This window comes from Genypterus blacodes, unplaced genomic scaffold (assembly GCF_046128005.1).
Source record: "Genypterus blacodes isolate CSIRO-AG114 ecotype Tasmania unplaced genomic scaffold, CSIRO-AGI_Gbla_v1 ptg000019l_1, whole genome shotgun sequence".
Taxonomy (NCBI): domain Eukaryota; kingdom Metazoa; phylum Chordata; class Actinopteri; order Ophidiiformes; family Ophidiidae; genus Genypterus; species Genypterus blacodes.
The window spans coordinates 1,737,559-1,764,696 of NW_027466832.1; the positions used below are offsets into that span (position 1 = coordinate 1,737,559).

Sequence of the window (27,138 nt, forward strand, 5' to 3'; positions counted from 1 at the left end):
GAGAGGGAAAAAAGAACGGCTCCCAACCAATCGCGACTCGGTTCCCATCGTTCATGTTAATGAACCGTTCAAAAGATTTGGTTCGTTCGTGAACGTCACAACACCTTTGTGTCCACCTAAAATCAACTCTAATACCATGACACAATTTTATCCAATATACCATGAAACCTGAAGGACATTATAAAACATCTGAAATCCTCCTGCTGCTGCCTGGATATTCTACCAACAGGCTTTTTCAAAAATGTCTCAAACTGCATGGCCCCAGACCTTCTACAAATTGTTAATGCATCTCTTCCGTCAGGTGTCTTCCCACAGACCCTGAAGACTGAAGTCATCAAGCCACTCTTAAAAAAGAATAATCTAGACATGTCGTTGATGAACAATTGTAGGCCCATATTGAACCTCTGATTCATAAGTAAAATAATTTCAACAGGTGAACAACTTCCTGGCACTAAACAATTGTTTCAATGTCTTCCAGTCAGGTTTTCGAGCACACCACAGCACTGAGACTGCTCTTGTTAAGGTATTCAACGACATCCACTTAAATGCAGACAGTGGCAGAATTTCAGTATTGGTATTTCTTGATCTCAGTGCTGCATTTGACCTGGTCGACCACAACACATTACTAGGCCGACTAGAAAACTGGATAGGACTTTCTGGCACAGTACTAAGCTGGTTTAAATCATATTTAAAGGAAAGGGACTACTTTGTATCGATAGGCAACTACAAGTCTGAACAGACAAATATAACGTGCGGAGTTCCCCAAGGATCCATTCTGGGGCCTCTATTGTTAAACATCTACATACTTCCACTGGCTCAGATTATGGAAAAACGACCATACCATAATTATGCTGATGACACACAAATTTACATAGCCATGTCACCAGAAGACTATGGTCCAATACAAGCAAGTAAATGCATTAAACAGATCAATGACTGGATGTGTACATTTTCTTTAATTAAATAAATACAAAACTGAGGAGAAGCGATTAAAAGTCAGCGCCCAGCTTCAATCAGTAATGACTGCAGACCAGCCAGAAACCTTGGTGGACTCAGACCTCAATTTCAACAGCCACATTAAGACAGTTACAAAGTCAGCCTACTATCACTTTAAGAATATATCAAGGATTAAAGGATTTATGTCTCAGCAGGATTAAGAAAAAATCATCCATGCATTTATCTTCAGAAGACGAGACTACTGTAACAGGGTCTTTACAGGTCTATCTAAAAAGTCCATCAGACAGCTGCAGCTGATCCGGAACGCTGTTGCTCGAGTCCTCACTAAGACCAAGAAAGTGGATCACATCACTCCTGTTCTGAGGTCCTTACACTGGCTTCCTGTCCGCCAAAGAATTGATTTCAAAATACTACTGCTGGTTTATAAATCACTGAATGGTTTAGGGCCAAAATACATGTCTGAACTTCTGCTAGATTATGAACCATCCAGACCTCTCAGATTGTGAGGTTAGGGTCTGCTTTCTGTCCCCAGAGTCAAAAGTAAGAAGTGTCCAGTTTTTATGCGCCGCACACCTGGAACAAACTCCCAGAAAACACATTTCACATTTTTCTGTTTTTAATTGCATTTAAATGTCATTTTCTTTTCCTGATGCTATTATTTTATTTTATTGCAAAGCACTTTGAATTGCCTTGCTTCTGAAATGTGATATATAAATAAAATTGCCTCGCCTTGCCTTGAACAGTATCTGACATACGCTCTTGCATTCACGTGAAAGAATATCTCAGTATTCTATTCTATGATTCACAGGTGTGACTGCTTCTCACCACTGCAGCCTGGAATAAAAATACAAATAAAACAAACATTGAAACTAAAATGAAAACTAAAATGAAATAACATCTATTTAACAGCAGAGAAAAATATTTCTCCAACCACACCTTTCATTCCTGGGATTAAAACCTGCAACCCTCAGGCCCTTTTATTTAGAAGAACCCTCAGGTAAGAGACTGTGATGGTACCTGGGCTTCTGGGAGGGAGATGTCCACGATGATGGGCTGGCCGTGAGGCTCGCCATTCTCCAGTCTGGAGTAGACCAGCTGGTACCCTCTGATCTGACCGTGTTGCTTGACAGACAAAGGAGGTTTCCAGGTCACTCTAAGGGCAGTGGAGTTCAAGGCATCAGCCTCCACCATCCGGGGCGGAGCTCCATGCACTGCAACATGACAGAAAGCGCACAGCTCAGAACCTTTTGAGAATAGTTTTATTTTTTTGCACTCTCAAATTATTACTGCCCCCAATGTGCCATCATGGATTCCAGATGTGTACGCAAAAATCTGTGAAGTTTGTCTAAATGCTGCTTGAAGGATTGTACCTCAATCAAAAACCTAAATCAATTTAACTGTGGCAGGAATTAGGCTCTGAATCTGTGCCTATAACTGCTTGAAAACTGAAGTGGTCTGTAAAGCGATAAGTTCCTTGCTATCATCTCATAAGATCATAAGAGCAAGGTAGTGCATGCCTCCAACAGGAGAATGATCGCCAGCACACGCACCTGCACAAGTCAAATTGACCAAGCCTTGTGGGCCTTTGGTGCATTCTATGTGTCAGGTGGACAACCCTTTCACTGGTATTTTATTGATTTCAGCCAACAATACCTCCGGTACACTTCTGGGGACGCTTCCTCGACCCCTTGGGCTTCACAACCACACCGCTCAATGATGTCTCCTTTCTGCTGAATGGTTTATTCTAGCGCTTCTATGGTCCTTAAGCCACAGCCACCTGGAAGCTGCCTCTGTTTGCCTAGTGATATTTGCCACAAGACTTCTTCTGATGGAGCCTCTGTCCCCAAGTCTTGACAGGGTGCTCCAAAGTGACAAGCAGTGCAAGGTCAGCTTGACGAGCACTGTTTGTTTGGTGGCTCTGGACCATAGAACCATATATGGTCTGAGAGTTGAGAAACTTAAGTTGATTCTTGACGATAACTCTTATATCCCAGTTACCGGCTGTTGCCAGAATCCCTGTGCCAGCAGATGTCCCACTGGAGCTTTCCCCTGCTTTAACAAATCCAATTGTCCTTCTCTGCTCCTCCAGACCTGTGGCCAGCTCAGCTAGTATCTTGTCATGCCTCCATCTGAACTTGCCATTGGCGAGGCTTAAATGGCAAGATGACAGCGCGTTCTAGGCTTTCTGGTTTCCCACACAGCATGCAACCTGGATTCTCCGCCAGCCCCCACGAATGGAGATTCACTGGTGTCGGTAAGACATCATAAGTAAAGCATAAAAGGAACCTAATTTGATTTTCCTCCATACTCCACACATTCTTCCAACCCAAGGATCTTTCTTGGACACCACTCCAGCATGTCCAACTCCCTTACTGCTTCATGGACACTGCCCGATCTCTTCCTGGACTAGGCTGTGGTGACCTTTAGTGCTTGTATCCTTCCAAATTGCCCTGGTTATGTCCCCTAAGCCCAATCTACCTTGGTTGATTGTTCCTATATCGTTGTGGCATACTCCTGCTTCTGCCACAGCCCTGCTTGCTGACCACTTCCGTCCTGTTGGATAGTGATGTCTGCTTGGCAGACCATTTGGTCATTGCTGTCACATCTCATTACTACACACACACACACACACACACTCAAAAGCACTAGTGCTAATGGCAGCTGCTGCTTGCTTCCAGAGCTGTACAACCAATTGAAGAGAAGCTTCTGGGGAATGACAGTCATCTCCGCAAGGTTTTTCTGAATTGGGGAGACAGCCAATCAGAATACCAATTGCCCTTAAACACCAGCGAAGGAGAGAAATAATGTTCAGTCAGAAATGCGTTTGCAGTCACGTGATTCCGACTCTAACGTACAGAAAAGCATTCTACTGCCACAGCATTGAGCACGCAATTACAGGTAATATCACAAAAATGTCAGCAGTTGTTGGAAAAAAGAGGAGTGCTATTTGGTTCCATTTCACATTTAATGTTGAAGAAAAAAAAACTTTTAAAAATATTTTTAAACCGTGTGGAGCAAAAATAACAGGCAAAACACAACAAACCTGAAGCAACATTTGTAGATGAGCCACCCAACATTCACGTAAAGGTAATGCACAAGCTCTTTAACATTAAGTAAAATAGCCAGAGTCCGGTGCATTTCTGTTTTGGTCCATATTTGTTTCAATTTGAGGATACTAAAACTTGACACATATTATTTTTAGCGCGTCAATCCATATATGCAACATTACAATAAATGCAACAATGCACGCTACACGCATACAACTTTGACAGCTCACAGTAATTTATTTTTGCATCCTGAGCCAGCTCCGTTCAAGAAATGTACAGTTTGAACATACAGTAACACAAATGACACTTTTCATACATGTGCAAAGACACAATCAAAACAATCATGTGTCAATGTAATGTAGTATACTTTTTTTTTATTTGAAAAAATGAAAGGTATTCTCATTCCATAATATGAGGTTAATAGATGTTTCATTCAGGACTAAATAATACGTTTGGAAATTCTAGAGAAACCTAATGCATACACTTGAATGTATTGGAGGTGACAGGATGGTAGCAGTCGACCAGGGATTGGAAGGTTTTTGATGTGCAGGTTGGCAGGAGCTGCCATCAGTTTGTGAAAAGTGAATACAGAGTATAATGTTATTACAAAGCATAACATAAGTGTACATGATGTAAATCTACTGTACATTTAGTCGATTAAAATCCATTTAGTCAACAAAAATTGTGATATTTTCATCAACTAAAATCTTGTGATATTTTAGTCAACGAAAATTAGACTAAAATTAAAACAATGAGAAAAGTATGAATAACAAAAGGACATTTTAGTCAAAACACCAAATCACAATTTGCTGTCAAAATTAATAATGCTCCTCAAACAATTAACCCTTATGATTTAGGTTTTCTCCTGCATCAAGACTTTTGTCTTTAGATGTGTAATGAGCTTTACAAGTTAATTTGGATGCTAAATTTAGATTAGCCAATAAGTTAAAACCAAAATATGTATACATTTTCTTGTGTGTCTTCCACGTCCTTCAATTCAGTATGTCCTATCTGTGAATATATATATACCAAAATTATGAATTCTACAACAGCAACACCTTGAGGACATTTTACACCCAGCATTTGTGATTTTTAAGCGGCTTCAGTGTTTTTCCTTGAGAGTGAAACAAGGATTCCTCATCTTGAGTTTGTTGACTGAAACATCAGGGGAATAATCAAGAAGCAAGTTGATCGCAAATGTAGCAGGATTTATCAGTCCAAATAACAAATCATCTAAGAGTGACTTGATTATGGCATCAAAAATGTTTAGGTAAAAAGGCCATGCCAAAGAGAGCTAACAGACATCTAGTACTGCAATTTATTACCCCTGATATCACTGATTCTCAATGATTATGAGGTGAGAAGTTGACAAACGGTGTACTAAAAGTAAAGTAAGTAAAAATGTGTTGTGATTGGGCCGAAAGTGATGTGAGCTAGAGGATTAGTGGGCAGAATGCTGAGGAAACTGCTGCACCTTGTGAGGAGAAGAGACAAATCCAGTGAAAGATGAAAGCTCAAATACAAATTGGGAGATGGAAAAATATGAAAAGAATTTGCGATTAAAATACAGTAGGAATGGAGAAAAAAAGAACACTGAACATGAATTAGATGTTCTTCTGTAATGATGGAATTACAGGACTTAAAAAAAAAAAAAAACACTGCCAAGAAATAAATACACTTGCAGCTTAGACTTTCAATCAGGCAAGGACAGAACACACACACACATACTTCTCTGTCCCATCTCTCTCCTGTGCTTACAATACAGACATAGATATTTTAAACACAATGAGAGAACAAGACAAATGTCAAATCCATCCGATATTAGTAAGACTAACATCATTAAGAGGAAATAGAATGGATGTAGTCGGGAAAATGTCCAAGGCAGAAATTGATTAAATGAGTAGTCAAAGAGCCCAAAGCAATCAGCTCCACACTAAGCACACTGTGCATTTAAACCTCACCAAGAATCCTGTTGTTCTTCATACTCTAATGATTTGGTACCAATTCAGGAAACATTTTAAATTCGTAAACGCATCCCCCCTGGGTCCTGTCCCCATAAACCACATGTTTCTAAATCCAGATTGGCCGAAACCACACAGACGTAGAGGACAAATGTAATAGATGTACGAAGCCTCACTGTAATCTAAGCCACATGTTTTTTCTCTGCCCCAGGCTCCACAACTCCTGGTCCGGTTACTTCAACACATTGTCCACCATATTGGGAATGCAAGTTCAACCCTCCCTTCATATTGGCATCTTCGGCACCCCATCTGACTCACGCCAATTTAACACCTGACGAAAGGAAATGGTCATGTTCATCTGTTTGCTTGCTAGACGCCTGCTCCTGCATTGGAAATCCCCTACCCCTCCCTCTATTTCGCAGTGACTGAAGGATACATGTCTCAATTTTCAACTCAAGAAAATGTACACTATGAAAAAAAAGTACACTATAAGGGGCCACACTGATAAGTTCTATCGGAGATGGCAACCATTTCTCTCTTACTTCACAGATCTACAGGCTATGCCAGAACAGTGACTAATTACCAGAACACCGAACAGTTCCTTTTTATTTTTTTATTTTTATTTTACATCCCAGGCGGGCCAGGACGGGGTTGTATGGATGTGGGGTTGTGTGACTGCGGGGTTGGGTTGGGTCTCTGAGTGGGATGTCCTCTCTTTGTTTTTGTTTTGTTTCTCTCTTCTCTCCTTCTCTTTACCACTGCCTATGATGCAATTTGTACTAGCCTACATTGCTGTTTGACATCATCCTGTAAAAACTGTATTAAACCTATGAGATCATCGCAATTTCAATCTGCTTCGATTCTACCTCAGGGTCTACGTATAAAGTTTAACAACAACAATAGTAATAATAATACAACCTTCCTTCTTTCTCTCCATCTCTCTCTCTCCTTTTCCCCCTCATCCCATAATTGTATGGCAATGTCATGTAAAATGTTTGCTTCAATATACTTTGATTTCCTCTTCAACTTTTTGCTCTAATTGTCCATGGTTATTTGATTCCAAAAAAGGAATGTTGTTGTTTATCTGTGCTGCACTCTGTGAGCAGTCTTTCCCAATGACAGTAATCGCAAATGTGTGCTATGTATGGCAGATCCCTGAATAATAGTGGCCATTTAGCTAACACCTCAGCCAATCTGAGCAAAGAGACAGAATGGGCATGTAGCACAGCTACTCAGGCAATTCTTCAGACACATAGCAAGCTGACAGTCCAGCAGGCTACAGCAAAGTCATTAAGCTGAGAAAAGGACAGAAGGCAGTCAGAGGCAGACAGGAATCGTTGGCAGCAGCTGCAGCCTCACCAATTTTCCCAAAAATTAGCTTATTAAATCCCTCCAATATGAATCCTGATTCAACAATAACACACATGAGAAATGGTAATTCATTCATGTGATGCTGGGAAATGAAAGGTATTGAAAATGAAATCTTTCTAAGTAAAAAACTGTTTCGAGTTAAGGCTAAAGATTCCTTTTTAATTGGGTTACTGACTTTTTTGATTGGAAGCCACTGAACTTTTCTATAGTTTGGTTTGTTTTGGCATATGAGCAATGACTTATTCTCAGGTGTACACCAAACCAAACCACCAAATTGCTGTAAAAAAACAAATAAATGTGACTACTCATTGTGTTTTAACGCCACATGTTTAGTGTGTTATGTGCTATAATCACTTTTTATCAAAACATAAATAAATAATAATAATTATAAATAACAAAATTAAAGTCCTCGAGGCACCACCCTTGTTGAAGGGAACAGATAGCGGAGAATTGACCTAAGCCTCAAAGATCTTAATTATCAATTATAATGATCTAATTAATTAATTAATTAAATGGGAACAATTAAGGATTACTGTATGCACTCAAAATCAGTCTATAAGGGTGAGGAGTTGAAGTGGCAGAGGTTGACTCAAAACAACACTCAAAACAAACAAAACCAGACACTTCTGTTATAATATGAAAATATTTACTATATTTACTCACAATAATAACTATCTAAGAGTCACCACCATGAATATAATAATCCAGAATAATACAAACAATAACAGAACGTTTCAATAATAAGTGATGAAATAGCAAGGGTCAGCTTGAGTGTGTGTGTGAGCATGTGTGAGCATGCAGAGGAAGCGGCTAAGTTGCTGATACACCCACGAATGGGAGTTCCTGAATGGATAAAACCAAGATGGCGGATACAGCTCTTAGAACAGGGGTGACAGAGAGAGAGAGAGAGAGAGAGAAAAGAGAGAGCTATCTGTGCTGAAAGCACGGGCAAAAAGCTTAAAGAACACAATAGCAGAAATATTAATCATAGAAAACACAGTATTCCATACAGTGTATTTATCTTCTTAGGTCTAAATCTGAATCTAAATCAGCCCAAACATCATAGCCTTACTTAATAGAATCACGTCCATTTTGTGATTCTCTGTTGCTTCAAATCAGGTTTGTGGCTGCGCTGTGCTGACGGGTCCATGAGTCAATGATTTGTCTGTTGTGGTGAGCTTTGCTCCAAGTCTTCGGCCCCGGGCTTGAAGAAGTTGGAAATGATGTGATGTGGAGGAAAAAGGGGAAGATATCGCTCCTTGGTCAACAATTTGAATCGCGGTCAGACAAAATATGAACCTATATACCAGAACCTGGTCTTAGAGGTTCTGGATTCACTGGACTGGATAGTCCAGGGCAGGATCTTGTCCCATATCTGTGTCAGTTGTTAAGCAGGGAGAGAAAGAACTAAGAGATTTGAGAAGCTTTTTATACCCTAAACGACAAAGGTGTGAAAATGGGCCGGATCCTACGTAGTCTTGGGATCTGTAGTTTCTATTCTGTTTGTGAACAAAGGGAGTCCATACCCCCTTCAGAGTTAAGCACATGGTCTGTGGATTGGATTATGACACGTAGGCCATACATAGCCTAGATACATAGCACAACTCCAAATTAAAGGTGTTCAGCTGCATTACTGTTGGGACTGAGATTGGACCCACACATGATGCATGATGAAATATTCTTTTCAGGATCACGATCATATCGATGCTATAAATTGTGTCTCTGCTGAAAAGTCTGTATGTTTTTGCAGAGTATTACATCATGTGCTGTATGCAACTGCAGCAGAATCCAGGAAACATATTCACCATACAACACATGTTTGAATACACACACATACACACAGATTTTCACAGTAAAAGAGTTTACAGTTTTTAGTAACTGTGGGCAGCTTTTTTCCTTTACGTTTTGACTTTGAGGCATATGAAGTGTGAAGTTTCTTGTCGATTTATAAGGCTCTGGTACTTACTGGACTGGGCTGCCCTGGCCTCAATGGGCAGAGAAAAGACTCCTAAACCCATCTCAGATCGTGCTGCCAGGGAAAACGCATAGAGTGTGTCCGGTTTGAGACCATCCACTGCATACGAGCCTGCTGGGCCAAAAGTGACACGATGCTGTGGAGAGATGAAAAACCATAACCATTACATAACAGCATACACATACACACTATTACACTGTACCGTAGTATATTTGATATATATTGTATGTATATGTTTTATTTTACAATGTAAACATTTAGCTGACAAACTCATAACCACTGTAGTATAACCACTGCTTTCATGACAACTGTAATGTTTGGTGTCATACACTTCATCAATGAGTAACATGGTGTAACGTTTATTTTATGTTAACTCTATAAAAATTATGTTTTGATTCCATCTGAGGTCAGTGATATCGTACCAAAGAGCACATTGTGGAGACTGTTAAAGTTTTTATAAACTAACTAAAATAAAGATAACATTTACTGCTCTAATTAGCGCTGTAAAAGAAAACATGAAATTCTCTTTAAGGTTTTAGTTTCTTCTTTCTCTCTGCCTCTGCTTCTATATTGCAATGAGGTACACACATGGACTCAACTAACAGAACTGTGACAATGTGGCTTCAATCGTATCACTCTGGAACAGAAAACAATTATTCATCAGCAACAATACTTTTATACACACCCCGACTGTATAAGTCATTAGCTCGATTCACTGTTCCGTTGTCTCCTTGTGGATATAGTCCACATGTGTATCACATGTCCTTGGTCCAAATTAATATCAATACTTAATAATTACTTAGTAAATACTTAATGTTCTCAGATCACACCTCATACCTTGGTGTCACATGGAGGGCCGTAAAATACGCAAATGGTGAAAGAAAGTTGTCTCAATCCACTGACCTCTAGGGTAGGGTACAAAGTAGTGGATACATTCACACATCTCATTCTGTTGTCAGTGGGTGTTCCAAAGAACCAATGTGAAAAATATGTAAATGTCCAGGATAAGGATATTTAAGAGGCCATTGTGAAAAGGGCTCGCTCTCTTCTATCTGCGCTCTGCTACCTTCTGCTCCCTTCTATATTCTCTTCTCTCTGCACTCTGCTACCTTCTGCTCTCTTCTTTTTTTCTATTCTACCTGGGGCTCCATCTCCCTGGCTCTCCTCATTTCTCCCTCATCCTTTCTTTCTCTTGCTCTTTCTTTCTCTCTACTTCCTTTTCCATTCTTCTCTTCTTTTTGACCATCATTACCTGGTTTGTTTGTTTGTTGATCTTGTTTTTTTCAAAATTTGCATCTCTTTAGATCTTGTTTTACATTCTCTCAGCTATTGCAACTGTAACTGTAACTGTAATGTTAGCTATCAGCTCATGTTAGTAAACTGTCCACCATTCTTCTCACTATTGTGCCATGCCTCTCTGTAAAGCTAAATTAGCATCACTAAATCATACTGCCATTCTTATTTATTAATGTCAGTCAAATAAAACAGCTTAGGTTAGGGTTGACTAGATCACATCACAATGCTGTGGAAAGTGGTCTCTGTTTTCCTAATTTTTGGGACACTTCTGCTCAACTGCGTGGCCGTCTTCATCCAACACTATGGTGAAGTCTTTGTTTACATGCGCAGTCAGCTGGTTTCTCTTCGACCGACCGCACTGGCACGGGAAAGGCGAAAGGAGTTGAGCAGGAAGTACAGGAGATGTAAGGCTGGGGTGAAACAACAAGAGAAGAAACGGAGATACAAACCATATCTCCTTCGATCACCATCGGGAAAGTGAGATTGCTAGCTAACAAGACAGACGAGCTAGCGGTCTTGGTGAGGACTCAGCGGGTGTATCGTGAGAGCAGTGTTTTGTGTTTCACGGAGACATGGCTCCACAAGGACATCCCAACATGAATGTCGACAGCTTCCAGACTGTTCGGGCGGACAGGATTCACCAGGAGAATGGAAAGAGAAAAGGTGGGGGACTCGCTATTTATATTAACAACAAATGGTGTAATCCTGGTCATGTCACCGTGAAAGAAAGTTTCTGTAGCCCGGACATTGAATTGCATTAAGTCTAAGGCTGTATTATTTGCCGCGTGGGTTCTCACATGTTATCCTCTTGTCTGTTACATTCCTCCATCCTTCATTGCGATATCTGGGGACTTCAATCACGTCTCCCTGGCATCGACACTGCCCACGTTCAAGCAGTTTGTGGACTGTCCAACCAGAGACAACAAAACTGGACCTGCTATATGCCAATGTTAAGGAGGCATACAGCTCCGTGGCCCTTCCTCCACTGGGAAGGTCTGACCATAACCTGATCCACCTGCAGCCCCTGTACAAGCCTGTCATCCAGCGGCAGCCTGTGACTACAAGGACGGTGAGGAGATGGTCACAGGAGGCTGAGGAGGCTCTGCAGGGACGTGGGACTGGGACGTGCACTGACTTGCATGGAGAGGACATTGATGATCTCACAGACTGTGTAACAGGGTACATCAATTTCTGTATAGACAGTATTGTTCCCACAGAGACTGTACGCTGCTTCCCCAACAACAAAACTTGAATGACCAGAGATATCATGGCCCTCTTGAATGAGAAGAAGAGAGCCTTGCGTGTTGGTGATTGATAGCAGATGAAGCATGTCCAGAGGCTACTGAAGGAGAAGATCCAACAGGCCAAGGACACCTATAGGAGGGGGCTGGAGCGAAAGCAGCCTGAGGGAGGTGTGGAGCAGCCACGCTGACCCCCTCTCCCCCACCATACCTGCTATCCTCCCCCTGACACCACCTTTCCCCACCACTACCAACTCCACTCAGCCACCACCTCCCCCCACCAGTGTCAGCTCCACACAGCCTCTCCCCACCCCCATGCCTCATAACACCTCTGCCCCCACCACCGCACACTGCACACCATTCTTCACAGCAGAGCAGGTCAGGAAAGAGCTGTGCCGACTCCGCCCAGGTAAGGCTGCAGGTCCCAATGGCGTCAGCCCAAGGGTCCTGAAAGCATGCACTGCCCAGCTGTGTCGAGTCCTGCAGTACATCTTCAACCTCCCGGTGCTGTGGAAGACATCCTAACTGGTTCCAGTCCCGAAGAAGTCACGTCCCATTAACTCACCCTGTGTTTTGGCGTTCACCGGGACCTGGCTGGATCCTTCGGTGCCTCCACCGCTGGATTTTCCAGCTTCTAGCAGGTCAGAACTACAGAGTCAGGTAAACGCAGGGGTGGTGGGGTGTGCATTATGGTTAAGTCATGTTGGGGTTCGGATGTAGCAGTTTTAACAACACACTGCTCACCGGACCTGGAGCTACTAACTGTAAAAGTACACCCCTTCTATCCCCGGCGGATAAATCGTGCGCGCTAGAAAGACCTTGAAGAGATCCAGATACGACCTCCAGAGGGCCATCAGAGATACAAAAAGATCGCACCGGGACAAGCAGGAGTCTTTTAATCAAAGCCCTGACCCCAGACGCATGTAGAGTAGACTACGTTCCTTCACTACAAGGGGAGGAATAGCAGTGATGCCCTGCCCGCCGCCTCTCTCCCAGATGAGCTCAACACCTTCTACGCACGGTTTGAGGCGAGCAACAACACCCCTGCAGTGAGGCTAGCTGAGGATCAGGACGACTGCACTCTGTCCATAACCACGACCGACGTGAGGAGAGCTTTCAAAAGAGTAAACCCACGGAAGTCTCCAGGGCCAGAAGGCATTCCAGGCCGTGTCCTCAGAGCGTGCATTGACCAGCTCTATCACCTCTATCTTCAACCTCTCCCTGTACCTGTCTGTAGTTCCCACCAGCTTCAAACAGACCACCATTGTCCCTGTACCTTAAAAACCCTCAATCACCTGCCAGAATAACTACCGCCCTGTAGCACCATCATGAAGTGCTTCAAACGGCTAGTCAGAACCCACATCTGCTCCTCATTCCCTGACACCCTCGTCCCACCTGCAGAAGTTCTGAGATGACTCTGTGTAGTGGGTGGAATTAAGGTGCCTGTAGCTTTAAGCCTGAACTGTCTTGCGCCGCACCTGACTGAAGTCTCTCAATGCGACGCAAAGGCATTAATTGGTAGTCCCTGGCCTCCTTTAAAAGCACTGTGCCGGTGGTAGCCCAGTAGGCGGCAGGACTACTTTGAAGTGTCTTCGGTGCCCGTGGGGTCGCTTCGTTTCCATCTTGTGTGGGCTGAGCCCGTGGATGTTCTGCACCTGAAGTGAAGGTAGGCTTGCTTACGTGGCACCTTTTGCATCATAGGATGATCAGCGTTTCTAAACTCCCCCCTTCGCCTTAGGGTGCTGTGGTTGGAGTGTTGCTCCGGGAGTATTATTGATTCGTGTGTGACCGTGGCAATTTCCCTCCTGGGCAGCCACAAGCGTGGCAAGCCTGAGGCTGTGCGACTACACTACTATATTACCGGTATGTAGCTACCTGTTTGGCTAAGCTGTAGCTATTTTAGCGTGGCTCTGTTTTTATACATTTTACTTGTCCACATTAGGCTGCTTGGCGGTTTTGGCAATTCATCCTTCTTCAAGTGAAGCTCCGATTGATCCCTGGCTGTGGTAGGTCACTCTCTTCGTTTGACGATACTGTAGTTCCATTACAGCTAGATTAATATATGCCTCAGGTACTTTATGTTTCTAGCAGGTTCTGCTGACCGCAAGAACTGAGGGCTGCCTTCTGTCACCGTCTGCTGTTTTGTTTCTATTTAATTTTCCTTTTTATTTTTCATGTCCGTATATGGAGGGTGGGCCATTGTTGCACTGCGTGCGTGCGGCCAGATCACCTGAAGTGGTAACCTACCTGCGTGCGTGTCTGTGGTCATTTTGTTTTGTTTAATGTTTGTAAGTCTGAATCGTCCATATGCTTTATTGTGTATTTCTCTGTCCCGTCTGTTTTCTGTGAGCCTCACTGACGTCGAGTCTGACCCCTGGGCACCCAACATTTAGTTGTATTGTGTTGCTTGCTTAATTGTGTGCTATTTCATTTCTTTTGCTGTAATTTCATTTAGTTGTATTGCCTGCTTAACTGTGTGCTATTTCATTTCTTTTTGCTGTGATTTCATTTAGTTGTATTGCCTGCTTAACTGTGTGCTATTTCCTTTCTTTTTGCTGTGATTTCAGTTAGTCGCATTGCCCAATCAGTCCAAACAGGGTGAGACGACTGTTGGTCTCCAGAGGCTCGATTTGTGTTCTGTTTGAACTCGTGTGTGCGTGTGTTTTCGTGTTTGTTTTATGGTTTCTTGCTTTGTTGCAGGGTTGGGTACTATCAGCGGGGAGGCCTGGCACCTGGTGGTGGGTATCCGTGTGCGTGTCTTACCACCTTCTGCAGTGTAGTGTACAGTGCAGGTATTCACAGGTGGTCCCTTGGACCCAGCTCTTAGACCGATTGCCCCTCCCCCCTTCTGGTAAGCTTCCCCCCCTCCTGCATATGTTTGGTGTCTTATGTTTTTGTGTTTTGAGTTTTTGATTAAATAAAGACGTTAATTTAATTGTAATAGAACCCTGTCTCTGCTTCCTCTTCATACTCACCTTATGGTGTCTTGCAGCTAGCTCATTTAGTTCCTAATGGGAGCCTAACCCCTAGGAAGGATGGAGTACAGAGGCGTCGTGGACTCCTTTCGTCAAGTAGTGTGAGCTGAATCACCTGCAGCTCAACACTGACGAAACTAAAGAGCTGGTGATAGACCCCCGCAAGAAGAAGTCACCCCCCACACCTGTGTCGATCAATGGGGAGGTTTCGATCCTTCAATGTCTGTAACACCATGCTGAGGATGCTCTACCAGTCTGTGGTTGCCAGTGCCATCTTCTTCGCGGTTGTGTGCTGGGGCACTAGGGCGAGGTCAGCAGACGCCAACAGGATCAATAAGATCATCAGGAAGGCTAGCTCCGTTCTGGGGGCTGAACTTGATTCGTTGGAGGGTGTGTCGGAGAGGAGGATGCTGCGCAAGCTTCGGAGAATCATGAACAATGACTCTCACCCTCTCCACCAGGTGCTGGCCTCATACAAGAGTACCTTCAGTAACAGACTGAGAGGACATTTATTCTGCAATGATGAGCTTTTTTCACGGACCAGGCAAAAACATCAACTTAAAAAAGCTGGTTTCTGTGACTACTGATGGGACTCCTTCCATGGTAGGAAAGGAGAAAGGATTAATTGCTTTGCTCAGAATAGATCCTGAAATGCCGGACTTCTTCTCATATCACTGCATTTTGCATCAAGAGCAATTGTGCAGCAAGCTGAGAGGTGGAGAGCTCAAAGTGACAATGGACTCAAACACGAACAGTCAATTTGATTCTCTTATTATCCCACCCCTTACTGTGCCTACCTCACGGAATTGAAAGAGGAGTTTTCCTCCCGGTTCGCGGACGTTAAGTCGGATGTTAAGACGTTAAGAATAATGAAATCAAAGTAGCGTTCCTGTCTAACTGAGGATGCTGCACAAGCTACATAGCATCATGAACAATGACTCTCAACCCCTCCACCAGGTGCTGGCCTCATATAAAAACACATTCGGTAACAGACTCATTCCTCCCACGTGTACTACTGAACGCTACAGGAAATCTTTCCTCCCTGTGGCCATCGGACTTTATAATAAATCTACCTCGGGGAGGGACAGTGGGGACAGGATCTGAGTATGTATGTTTGTACTTCGTACCCCTTATTGTGTGTACTAATTATCTGCATGCATTCTTGCACATTCTTCTCTATTGCACTAGTTTAGGTGATTCTCATTCTAGTTTCAGTCTGCACTGTACTGTAACTGTTGCACAGTAATTTCCCTCTGGATAATAAACTTTTATCTTATTTTATCTTATCTTATCTTAACTATCTCTGTCCATATTAGGGTGTGAGTTTTTTCATCCTTACACATTCATGACATAAAAGATTTGCATTTGGATGCCAAGGACACACTCAATCCATTAAGACATCTGGATTTAGGCTGTTTTACAGGTTCGGGACTTGGTTCAGGTCAGTCCAATGTTGAGTTTGTGAGAAATGTCAGGAAAACTATAACAGTACTACTGTAATGTAACACTGTACTAAACATTTATCTTTAGTAATAATCATGCATGCAGGGCCGAATACACACACACACACACTTGCATATGTCACCACTTGGGGAAACCTTTATGTTTTCAGAGTGGTATTTACCTTGTTGTCAGGATTGCTAGCCTCCCAGTAGAGCAGTTCAAAGTTCACGATGGGTTCCTTAAGGGGCCAAAGCCATGACAGCATGATACGTGTGTCCAGCTCGGCCTCTGCCTCAAGTCTGGATGGCTGTGCTGGTACTGGAGTGGTAGAAGGTCCCCAAAAATGAGAGTAAAAGGTGAAGATACAAAACGGGAATATGAGAATGTGAGGACAAGCTGTGTCCTCAGATGTGCTAGTCTGTGAAAGAAGAAAGACTGAAGGTAGATGTCACATTTTGTCTATTTCTACCAAGGAAAACATGGTACAAAAGACAATGTTTAAGAGAACTTATAAGACAAATGACTGTTAGAGGAACTGTAATGAGAAACTGTCTGCATTTTATAAAATGTTTCTCAGCTTATTTCAGAAAACGAAAAGACACAAGCTAAATCCTAAACCTTTATGTGTTTATTTTGACTGCAAAGGTTTTCCTAAAACAGGCAGGCCACAGCAACAACAACAACTTCAAATACTTTATCGAAGATATAGAACACAGTATAGTGCTCAGCCATGGATGCCAAATGGTAACATAATTTTTCTTTAAATTTCCAATTAAGTTCCAGTACATTTATTTATTTGTTTATTCAGCCATATTCCTATTGTCATATTATCCCAAAGTTGTCCTCACCTTTCCATCTTTGTCTTTGCAACCATGCTTTTTTGGTTAACTGATCACACACGGTCACGCACATAAAATACTACTAATAATAATAATGTTGTGAGCCCAACCTCAAGCAGGTTAGCTTGAGAGACAGAGGGGGGGGGAGGGAGAGAGAGAGAGAGAGAGAGAGAGAGAGAGAGAGAGGGAGACACACACACAGAGAAGCACAGCAAAACATACGTCAAAGTCAGTGATAGACTACTACCCCCTTGTGGCATTTAGAATGTGAATGATGAATTAATTTTTTGTAATTTCTCAAATCCAAAGATATAAGACAGACATTTAAAAAAAACAGGAAATGGGCTGAGAAGCAAAAGCTGTCTGATTATTGACAAAATAATGCAAACATAATGAAGATTTAAAAAAAGATTTTATAGTGGTGATGATTATAGCCTCATAAATTATTGAAATGCATTAATATTTTGTTAATATCAATAGAGCCTCATCCAATGTTGAGGATGAGTAAGACATATGATAACTGATCTTGTTACAGAACTGCTCTTTGCAAAGATGTTCATGTGATCGTTTTACAAAGTATTACTGATAGTGGAAATAATTCTTTACTTTACTTTACTTTACGATCATTTGGCGGACGCTTTTATCCAAAGCGACTTACATTACATTATATTACCACCCTTCGCAGAGGGGGGAGCACTTGAGGGTTCGGTGCCTTGCTCAGGGGCACCTCGGCAGGGACTCGAACCGGCAACCCTCCGGTTCTTAAGCGGAAGCTCTACCCCACATATGTCAAACTCAAGGCCCGCGGGCCAGATCCGGCCCGCAAATGAATTATCTATGGCCCCCGGGATGATATTTAATTACTATTAGAACCGGCCCGCGGCTGCCCGCTGGTGTTTTGCACGCACCAGCGTAACACTACATTCCCCACAATGCACCGCGAGCGAAAGCGTTTCTGTGCGACATCACGAGCCATCTTAATGTAATGAACCTGCAGCTGCAGGGCGGGGGCGCATCATCTCTGACATGTTCAGTACAGTGAGGGCGTTTAAACTCAAGCGTTTAACTCAAGAGTCTGTGGGAGACGCAGATGCGGAAAGAAAACTTGAGCCACTTTCCGAGCTGCCAGACCATGAAAGAGAAGCTCTCAACCGCTGTTTTCCCGAGTGCACAGTTTGCTGATAAACTCAGCGTACTTGCCGCCGACTATCGACGCCGATTTGCTGACTTTGAAGCCCAAAAAAGCAGGTTTGAACTGCTCAGCAATCCTTTTGCAGTTGACATGGAAAGCGCACCACCAAACCTACAAATGGAGTTGATTGAGCTCCAGTGTGATGACGCACTGAAGGAAAAATATGAGAGAGTGGGCGCTGCTGAGTTTGCATGTTTCATCCCCGACACAATGCCCCAGCTGCGCATCCAAGCGGCTCAGACGCTCTCTATGTTTGGCAGCACATACCTGTGTGAACAACTGTTCCCTTTGATGAAGCTTAACAAAACATCACATAGGAGCCGGCTTACTGATGAACACCTTCATTCAATCCTGAGGATTTCCTCAACTCAGAGCCTGACCCCAAACATTGATGAAATTGTACAAAAGATGAAACACCACCAAGTTTCAGGCTCAGCCTCAGACAAGTGAGCATCACAGAGCGTTAACGTATTTTCAGTTTTTAATTCAGTTAAATGTTTACATTTGTTACTATTTTCTCATTTTACTATTTGAAAGCAGTGATTGGTGAGGACCATAGAGCAGTACAATAATGCATTTTGGGTTCATAATGCATGCAATTTCATTTCTGCATTTATCTTGTTATCTTGTTATCTTGTTAAGGAACATATTTTGTTTTTGAAGGAAATTTACTTGGTTGCTGTTTGCCTGTTGAAAAATGTTTCTGTTGAAATTACTGACAGAGCCATAAGAAAATATTGCTTGATTCATTAAATGATTCAATAATATACACTGTGTGAGGTCTTGGTTCAATAGGCTATGTGCAATCATTTCAATATGTTTTAATAAACATTGAACCAGTCCGGCCCTCGACTTGTAGCAAATGTAGTTTTATGGCCCTCTGTGTATTTTACTTTGACACCCCTGCTCTACCCACTCGACTACTGCCTCCCTATTTACAATATGAACTAACTAAAATAATTTATGTCAGGATTTAAGGTCCACAGCAGCTCTGATTTCATGGTTCTTAAAGTTGAGACACCGCAAATACTGCAAACTTTTTTCTATAGGAGGAAAAGTATTCCATCGCCACAACATGCACTGCACATATAGGAAACCTATGCTCATGAGTAGGCTTTGCACAATAAAGTATCGCTTTACCTCCTCTCAGATGCTCAGTATTTATATTACAGCTCAAGAAATACAGAGCTCTCTGATTGCACTTAAAAATGGCTGTCATGTAGGTGGAAAGTAAAGATGCTACATGTAGTCCTGCCACGTAACCATGAAACCGTGTAACTTTTAAACTGTTCACCCAACCATTATCACAGACACATTATCTGACATTCTGATGTTATAAAATCCTTCAAAAAATTTCTTTGCAAAGAAACAGCATTGAGCATGTTCTCACCTCCCTGCTGTGTCTTGATCTGCAGTACATCAGAGGGAGGCCCGTCGCCAACAGAAGTGAAACTCAGCACTCTCAGGTTGTAGGTTATGTCTGCTGTCAGGCCTGAGATGGTGGTGAATCGGCTGTCATCTGTGTTGTGTTTTTCCCAGGTGTTGAGCGGTGTGTCATAGTCAGGACTGTAGTAAATTCTGTAGCCCCAAATTTTCCCGTTGGGCTCTTCTGGAGGCTCCCACTGGACCAGCATGGTGCTGGAGCTCAGCATGCGAGCTTGAACATGTAGAGGAGGTGATGAGGGGGCCTGCTCACTGGTGCGGGTGTCCACAATAAAGCTGGGTGGCCCGCGGCCAATGTTGTTGACAGCCATGGCACGTAACTCGTATTCTGAGAAAGGACTAAGGCCACCAATGCTGTATCTTGTGGTGGCTACACCGTCTACCTCCTGGAAACCGTTGTCAGACACTTTGGCACGGTACTGGATCACATAGTAGGACACTGGCTCTGGGTTGCCCGAGTCCCAAGTCAGGGTGACACTGGTGGCCGTGGTTTCTGTCACGATGAGGGAGGTGGGTGGCTTTGGCAGAGCTGTTACAGAACACAGACAAACAATGCAGTCAGGAATTTTCAAATCATAGTCTGTTAGCTTTGAATGCTAGATTTGAATCATGGTGTAAACTACGGCACTGATTCCTAATGTGCAATGTCAGTACACAATAAAATAAAAAAAATCCTGACTTTCTATTGTGTCATCCCTACTGGCTGTATATGACTGAACCTACAGCGTGACATACCATAACTTGTTTGCTCCATCTGTATTTCAACAACATTTGGTAAGAGATGCAAATAATGCTCACTCCCTGCCACATGTGATGACAAAAGATACCACCATGGATAAATAGATGACCTTTGATATTGCCTTTGTGTGTGTCTCTATCTCTCTTCTTTATTTTTCTCTCTCTCATCTCTGAACCCAACTGGTCAAGACTGATTCTGCAGCCCAAATGGTGCAGCCTGCAAATGTGAAATTTGGAGGGTAGCTAAGGAGGATAAGATTCAGCCACATGAAAGAGAAATCACATTTGACAGCCATGAGGGGGCACTACGATAACGCAAAACATGTGTTGGTTGATAACTTGTTAATATTCAAATAACCTATATCAAAAAATTTTAATTAGCTGAAAATAGCTTAATTATATGCTCAAAACCCTGGGTTTCATACATATCTCTCTACTTTCACAGATTGCTTCAGCTTTGCTCAAACACGGGTCAAACATGTGGTATATCATATATACTGTGTACATATGTATGCTGTACAATTTGTATAAATTGTAAATTGTTAATACTTCTCAATTCCCCAGCCGGATGTTCATTCTGCACTTTGTATCCCTATTGTTTGTACTCTGTACCCCTTATTGAATGTACTTTGTACCCCTTATTGTGTGTACTTATTGTACTTACCCCTTATCTTGCATTCATTCTTGCACTATAGTTTTTGCACTAAAGGTGATTGTTTCATTTCATTCTCCACTGTACTGTGACTGTTGCACAGCAAGTTTTATCTTATCTTATCTTATTCCATTGGTCAAAACGGTGGCCAGTACCCATTGAAACGATCCTAGGACTCTTCTCAGGGTTGTATTGCTCCATGTTCCGTGTGCGTGTGGAGTTGATCTGTACTAGTAGACGATCCATATATGAGCATCAAGTTTTGAGATCAAGCACAAAATCCTGCTGGAAAGTTTGCCACAGGATGCTCTTGAATGAAAGCAGAAATATAAAGCCATGAAGGAGCAGTATAGTCACAGGCTGCCGCTGGACAAGAAGCTTGTACAGGAGCTCCAGGTGGATCAGGTTATGATCAGATCTTCCCAGTGGAGGAAGGGCCATACCCCCTTAACATTGGCATATAGGAAGTACAGTGTTTTGTTGTCTCTGGTTGGACAGTCCAAAAACTGCTTGAACGTGGGCAGGGTCTGGAGTCTGGCGACAGCTGAGTGGATGAATTCACTCGCGAGCGACGCACTCGCCAAGGAAGGAATGTTAACAGCCAAGAGGATAACGTGAGAACTCACGCGGGAAATAATACGGCCTTAGACTCACAGCAAGCAGTTCAATGTCCTACACAAACGTTATTTCCCGGAGGCATGACCAGGATTACACATTTTGTTGTTAATAAATACAGTCTGGAAGCCGTCGACATTCACGTTGGAGTCTGGGATACCCTCGTGGAGACATGTCTCCGTGAAGCACAAAACACTCGCACGATACACTTGATGAGTCCTCACCAAAACCGCTAGCTCATCCATCTTGTTAGCTAGCAATCTCACGTTCCCCATGGTAATCGAAGGGAGATACAGTTTGTATCTCCGTTTCTTCTCTCGTTGTTTCACTCCAGTTTTAAATCCCCTGTACTTCCTCTTCAACTCTTTAGGGATTCCGGGCTTTTCCCGTAACAGCACGGTCGGCCGAAGAGAAAGCAGCTGACTGCGCGTGTAAACAATGGCTCCGCCATGGTGCTAGATGGCAACACGGTTGAGGAGAAGTGTCCCAAAAATTGGGGAAAACGGAGACTGCTTTCCACAGCATTGTGATGTAATGTAAGGGAATCACTAGTCAACCCTAACTTATGTGATAAGGTTAAAAAAAACACACACAACATTAATAAGTAAACAGCTAAAAGTCAGAAAACAGAGAGAGAGAGCAACTGCAACTGCACAGCGCAGGAACCGAACATGAAGCTTTAAGGGAAAGTTCAATTTCTGCACGAAATGTGCAACAATGTGAGAGCCTTCTTGCCATTAAGCAATGCAAATTGTACTGTAGCATCCCGGACACACACGAACACACGCATGCATGGTGGGAGTTCCCCTAATTTTTGACCATGGAGAGACAGGGAGGGGTTCAGTTGTGAGAGGGAAAGTCAGTGAGTCCTGTGTTGTTGTTTTGGGTGCGCTCCCAATCCAGGTTTAGGTGTATAAATAGGGAATAAACTTGCCATTCTGTTGAAATGAACAACGTCTCCGTATTCTTCTCTAATAATAACAGCATGGTGAACATTTGCATGTTGGCAATACAGAAATTATATAAAAATAAAAGGAAGAGAGGACAAAAAGTGCATTTAGTGAGCATTTGGGGAATGTATGCAATAACTTTTACAGTTAATTTATGTAAAATCACACTGGTCCGGCTTGCCTGTCAAATTTAAAAATCATTGTGGCACCTGAGCCCAAAAGTTTGCCCACCCCTGCTCTATTATGTCTGTATCCCCAGTAGGCTCTGTTTAGTTTGATCTATGGTCTATTTAGTCATTTGTTGTAACTGCTTGTTTTCACCCTTGTATATTGTTTTTGTCTATCAAATGCTCCAGGAGTTGCAGCCAATGTTTGGAAAGTGCAATGAAACTAAAATTGAATGATTGGTTGATTTGAAGATTAAAGACAAACCTCACAGACTGCCATTAAGGAAGCAGACGCTTTTAAATAAAAACCTCTGCCACTCCAGTATTGTTCTGTTTTCGTATCACACTGTGCATCCAAACTTCTTTACAAACAATCACAGAAGGCTCTGAAGTCTGAGTAAAGCTGCATCATTCTGTCTTAGAACATTTATATGCTTCTGTAAAGCAAGACACAGGTCTTGTCTTATCTTCTATCTTATCTTCATCAACTACATACTGTATACCAGATACTACTATTGGAGAGCGGTATGTGAAAGGTCCATTCACTTCTAAACTCTGAAAAAAACATTAGGTCAGGGGTCCAGCGTTTATTTGCATCACCAAAAACTTATCGTGTTTGGTGGAGACCCTAGGCAGACACGAGAGAGAGCAGGCAGGGCTCAATAATCAAAGATTGATCCGAATGTAACCCCTCTATCCTCCCAGACAGGAACATAAGCTAAAGGTGAACATGAGGACTACTGGTATACAGACTTAAAAGAAGTTCTCCAGCTATTCCCTTGATATGGGGGAACATACAGTATATTAAACAAGGGGAGAGTGAAGTTCAGGTCCAGATCCCTCCGAGCAGAAATTCCCTGTCAAGCTGGCATTATCAGTAACCATTTACAATGGTCAAGGTCAAGAAAATTAGAGTTGATCTACCCTCCTCAGCCTCCTACACTGCCTTCTCCAGGGAAAAGAGAGCCAAGAACATTGTCATTGAAGGTGATTAGGAGGGCACAACAAACAAATTGTTTATAAGGAGCTGCTATGATTATATGTGTATGACAAAAAATAAGTTCATTTATATCTGTTCTGCAGCCCATTGTAGTCTGAAATCCAGTGTTCTTAATCTACACATACAGCAACACAAATCCATCTAATTCAACTTGAACAAGCAGCAACCTTTCTGCTTACAGTACATGAAATGCTGCCCAATTGTTGCAGTTTTTGTGCATTGCACAAATCATGAGGGGTAATTTAAGGCCCAACTGTCCTCCACATGAGAATCAAGAAAGCCAAAGCTGTTTAAGCTCTTGGAGAGGAATCCAAATGAAGGTAGGAATTGTTGAGAATGTGGAATTCTCTGTGACTGATTTTCACACATAGACACAAAGACAAAAGACAAAGACAACATAGTTTTGGACCTTTGACAGTGATCTGGGCGGTTGTCTCAATCATGCCCAGTGAGGATATAGCCACACAAGTATAGTTGGCTGACTGCCGGATGTTTGTGAGCTCCAAGATGTTGCGACCCATAGGCATTTCCTCCTCCCTGGTCAGCTCCACATCACCGCTTGTCCACTTCACATATGGCATGGGGGCCCCAACTGCCACACAGGTCAGGTTGACACTGCCACTAGGCATCACCTCGTGATTTGTGGGGGGAATGGAGAAACGGGGAGGCACACGGCGAACTGCAGGGTGAAAAGAAAGAGAGTGAGGATGACAGCAAGGAGCAGACAGGAGAGGAGGAATCAATGGACTGCTGGGGCTGATCCATGTTTAATTAACTGGCCTGCCTAATGCTGTGCACCACAACTTCCAAGATTTTAACTGCTCTGAGTCAACGTAGATGAGCCTATAGAAGAGAGAAGCCCTGGTAGGGAGAATTTTCCACTGTGCTGTCCATCTGTCCGTTTGCACAATTTCATAGAAAGTGGAAATGTTTTGAGTAAGGAAACATGAAGTTCATTTTATATGTATGGATATATATATAAATATATAGTATATGTATGTGTGTGTGTATATATATATATACATATATATATATATATACACATCGAACAAAAAGTTCGGAACTTAGTGTTTGGTAGATTATTTCTCTGTTGTAACAATGCTTCTTGGCAATACATTTTATACCGTTGGAAAGCCTGTTAAGTCCCCTTTTAAATGGTTCCCCATTTTTAAGGAACATGCATTTGTGGGATGAGCAGCACAGCTGAGTATGTGGGTTGCGCTCGTGAATTTGCCAAATCTTCTCTGCCGATGCCAAACAGCTTATTCTGCTGTTGCTTCTGACTCTTGTTTGGTGTTGTTTGGTGGATTGGATGATTGAAGTCTATCAGTAACAAGGAAGAAACAAGACAAATTGGCAATTTTACAATTTATTCATTTAACAAACAGTCAGGAGCCTCAGTAGCGTGTGGAAGAACCATAGACAGCCACAACAGCCTGGCACCTCCTCCTCATGCTGGTCACCAGCCTGGTCACACACTGCTGATATCCAGATGAGATTCTGCAACCAGTGGCAATCCCATATCTCCACAGTCTGGGACCGAACTCCGTCCTCCAAGATGCAAGATGACAATGCTCACCCCCACACAGCGGGGTTTATCAGAGACTGGTTGATCATCATGCTGGATGATCAGCATGAGGAGGAGGTGCCAGGCTGTTGTGGCTGTGTATGTATTTTTTTAAATATATATATATATATATATATATCTATATATATATATATATATATATATATATATATATATCTATATATATATATATATAGGGTTAGGGTTAGGGTTGCCCATAAAGTTGTGAGCGTGCTCATGAGAAACTGATGTCCACCCTATTGTTAGTTCTCACTCTTAAGGCTGGTTTGTTGCCCGTGTTCGCCAGTGCGCCAGGATACATGTAAAATAAATGTTGTCATCAGAAGGTTTGCACATAGGCTCTGTGCGCGTACCTACCATTTTTTGGGACTGCGTGGTCTTAAGCATGTCAAGTTCACTACAAGGACACCGACTTTGTATGTAAAAAAAATGGATGCTGAATTTGAGAGAGGCTGTGTGGTGCGAGGAGCTCAAACTACAGATCAGAGGCTTTTTCTCTCCAAGTTTTGGTTGGTTTTAATAAAGAACAGAAAGGTGACAACATGTATCTCACTGAAAAAAGATTTTATTGTAAATAATCATTTGAGTGGTGATGTGATGAGGGCAGTGAAATGGATAGTCCTCTACATATGTTTATCTGAATGATGATTGGCAACGTTTTAGAGCCCATGTGTCAGCTACAGTATATATTATGGTGGTGGAGAGAATGCAATTTCCATACAGGAACAGCATTGCCTGCTGGCATGGGAAGCAGCAGGCTCTGATATGTAGATAGCTGGCATTGGGATGCATCCCCAAGGAGACTGGGGCTGCCTGAGAACATGGCGTGGGGGAAGAGGGACAGCTGGGAGAGGAAAAGGAGGAAGAGACTGAGGAGGAGGAACAGGAGAAAGAAGCTGTCGGTGGAAATTATTGGGCCAGGGAAAGTGGCAGCTCAGTGGAAATCAGTTCCCAGCTCTTCAGTGCTGATGAGGCACATGGGAAAACAAGTGAGCCAGATGGGAAAACAAGTACTTTTTGAGCTCTTGTTTAACATTCAATATGTCCAAATGTCCTAACCCTGTTCAAACATATTTTGGCCTAATCGTGTTTCCTGAGTGTCCATGATATTACACTTGGAAAATGTTCATCATTTCATCAGTCAAATACATCAAACATACTGTATATCATGCCTCACAGGCTTAAGACTATCATTCTCTCCAAATTCTCAAAGATCTGGCCGAATTTCTGCCTGTTGCAAGCCGTAATTTGGATGGTTGATTGATTGATTGATCTGAGAGCTATGTTGTCGTGGGTAATGGCACCTGGAAGCACCTCCCAAGGCAAATTGGTTTCAGGGGAGGGGCCAGACTAGCAATTCAAAGACCCAATATGAAGCAGAACAAAGGGAATAGGAGCACCTAGCCCGGTAGAGGGAAACCCGGACCCTCTCCTGGAGCCAGACCTGGGAGGGGAGCTCGCCAGCAAGTGTGTGGTGGCTAGGCCTTAAACCCAGCCCAGCCGGGCCTAGCCCCGTGGGCTCATCACGCGCAGGGATGCTGACCATTGGCAACGCAGGCTGGCTCTAGACGTGGAACGTCCCCTCTCTGGCGGGGAAAGAACCAGAGCTAGTGTGGGAGATGGCGTGATACCAGCTAGATATAGTAGGGCTCACCTCTACGTTTGAGCATAAGCACACTTATGAACAG

At 42.8% G+C, this 27,138-nt stretch overlaps 1 protein-coding gene across 5 annotated transcripts in view; it reads right to left on the reverse strand.

The window, feature by feature from the left end:
• ptprfa (protein tyrosine phosphatase receptor type Fa) overlaps window positions 1–27,138 on the reverse strand; it is a 180,697-nt gene that overhangs the window by 113,842 nt on the left and 39,717 nt on the right. For 3 of the 5 annotated variants that reach the window (XM_076141575.1, XM_076141574.1, XM_076141573.1), the window contains exons 5-9: window positions 24,272–24,541; window positions 19,688–20,269; window positions 16,448–16,584; window positions 9,303–9,447; window positions 1,975–2,168 (exon numbers count right to left, since the gene is read on the reverse strand). In XM_076141575.1, the coding sequence (XP_075997690.1) occupies window positions 1,975–2,168; window positions 9,303–9,447; window positions 16,448–16,584; window positions 19,688–20,269; window positions 24,272–24,541 (1,328 nt within the window). Of the gene's footprint in view, window positions 1–1,368; window positions 1,374–1,974; window positions 2,169–9,302; window positions 9,448–16,447; window positions 16,585–19,687; window positions 20,270–24,271; window positions 24,542–27,138 lie in introns of all 5 variants that reach the window. The other 2 variants (XM_076141577.1, XM_076141576.1) reach the window with 2 other exon arrangements.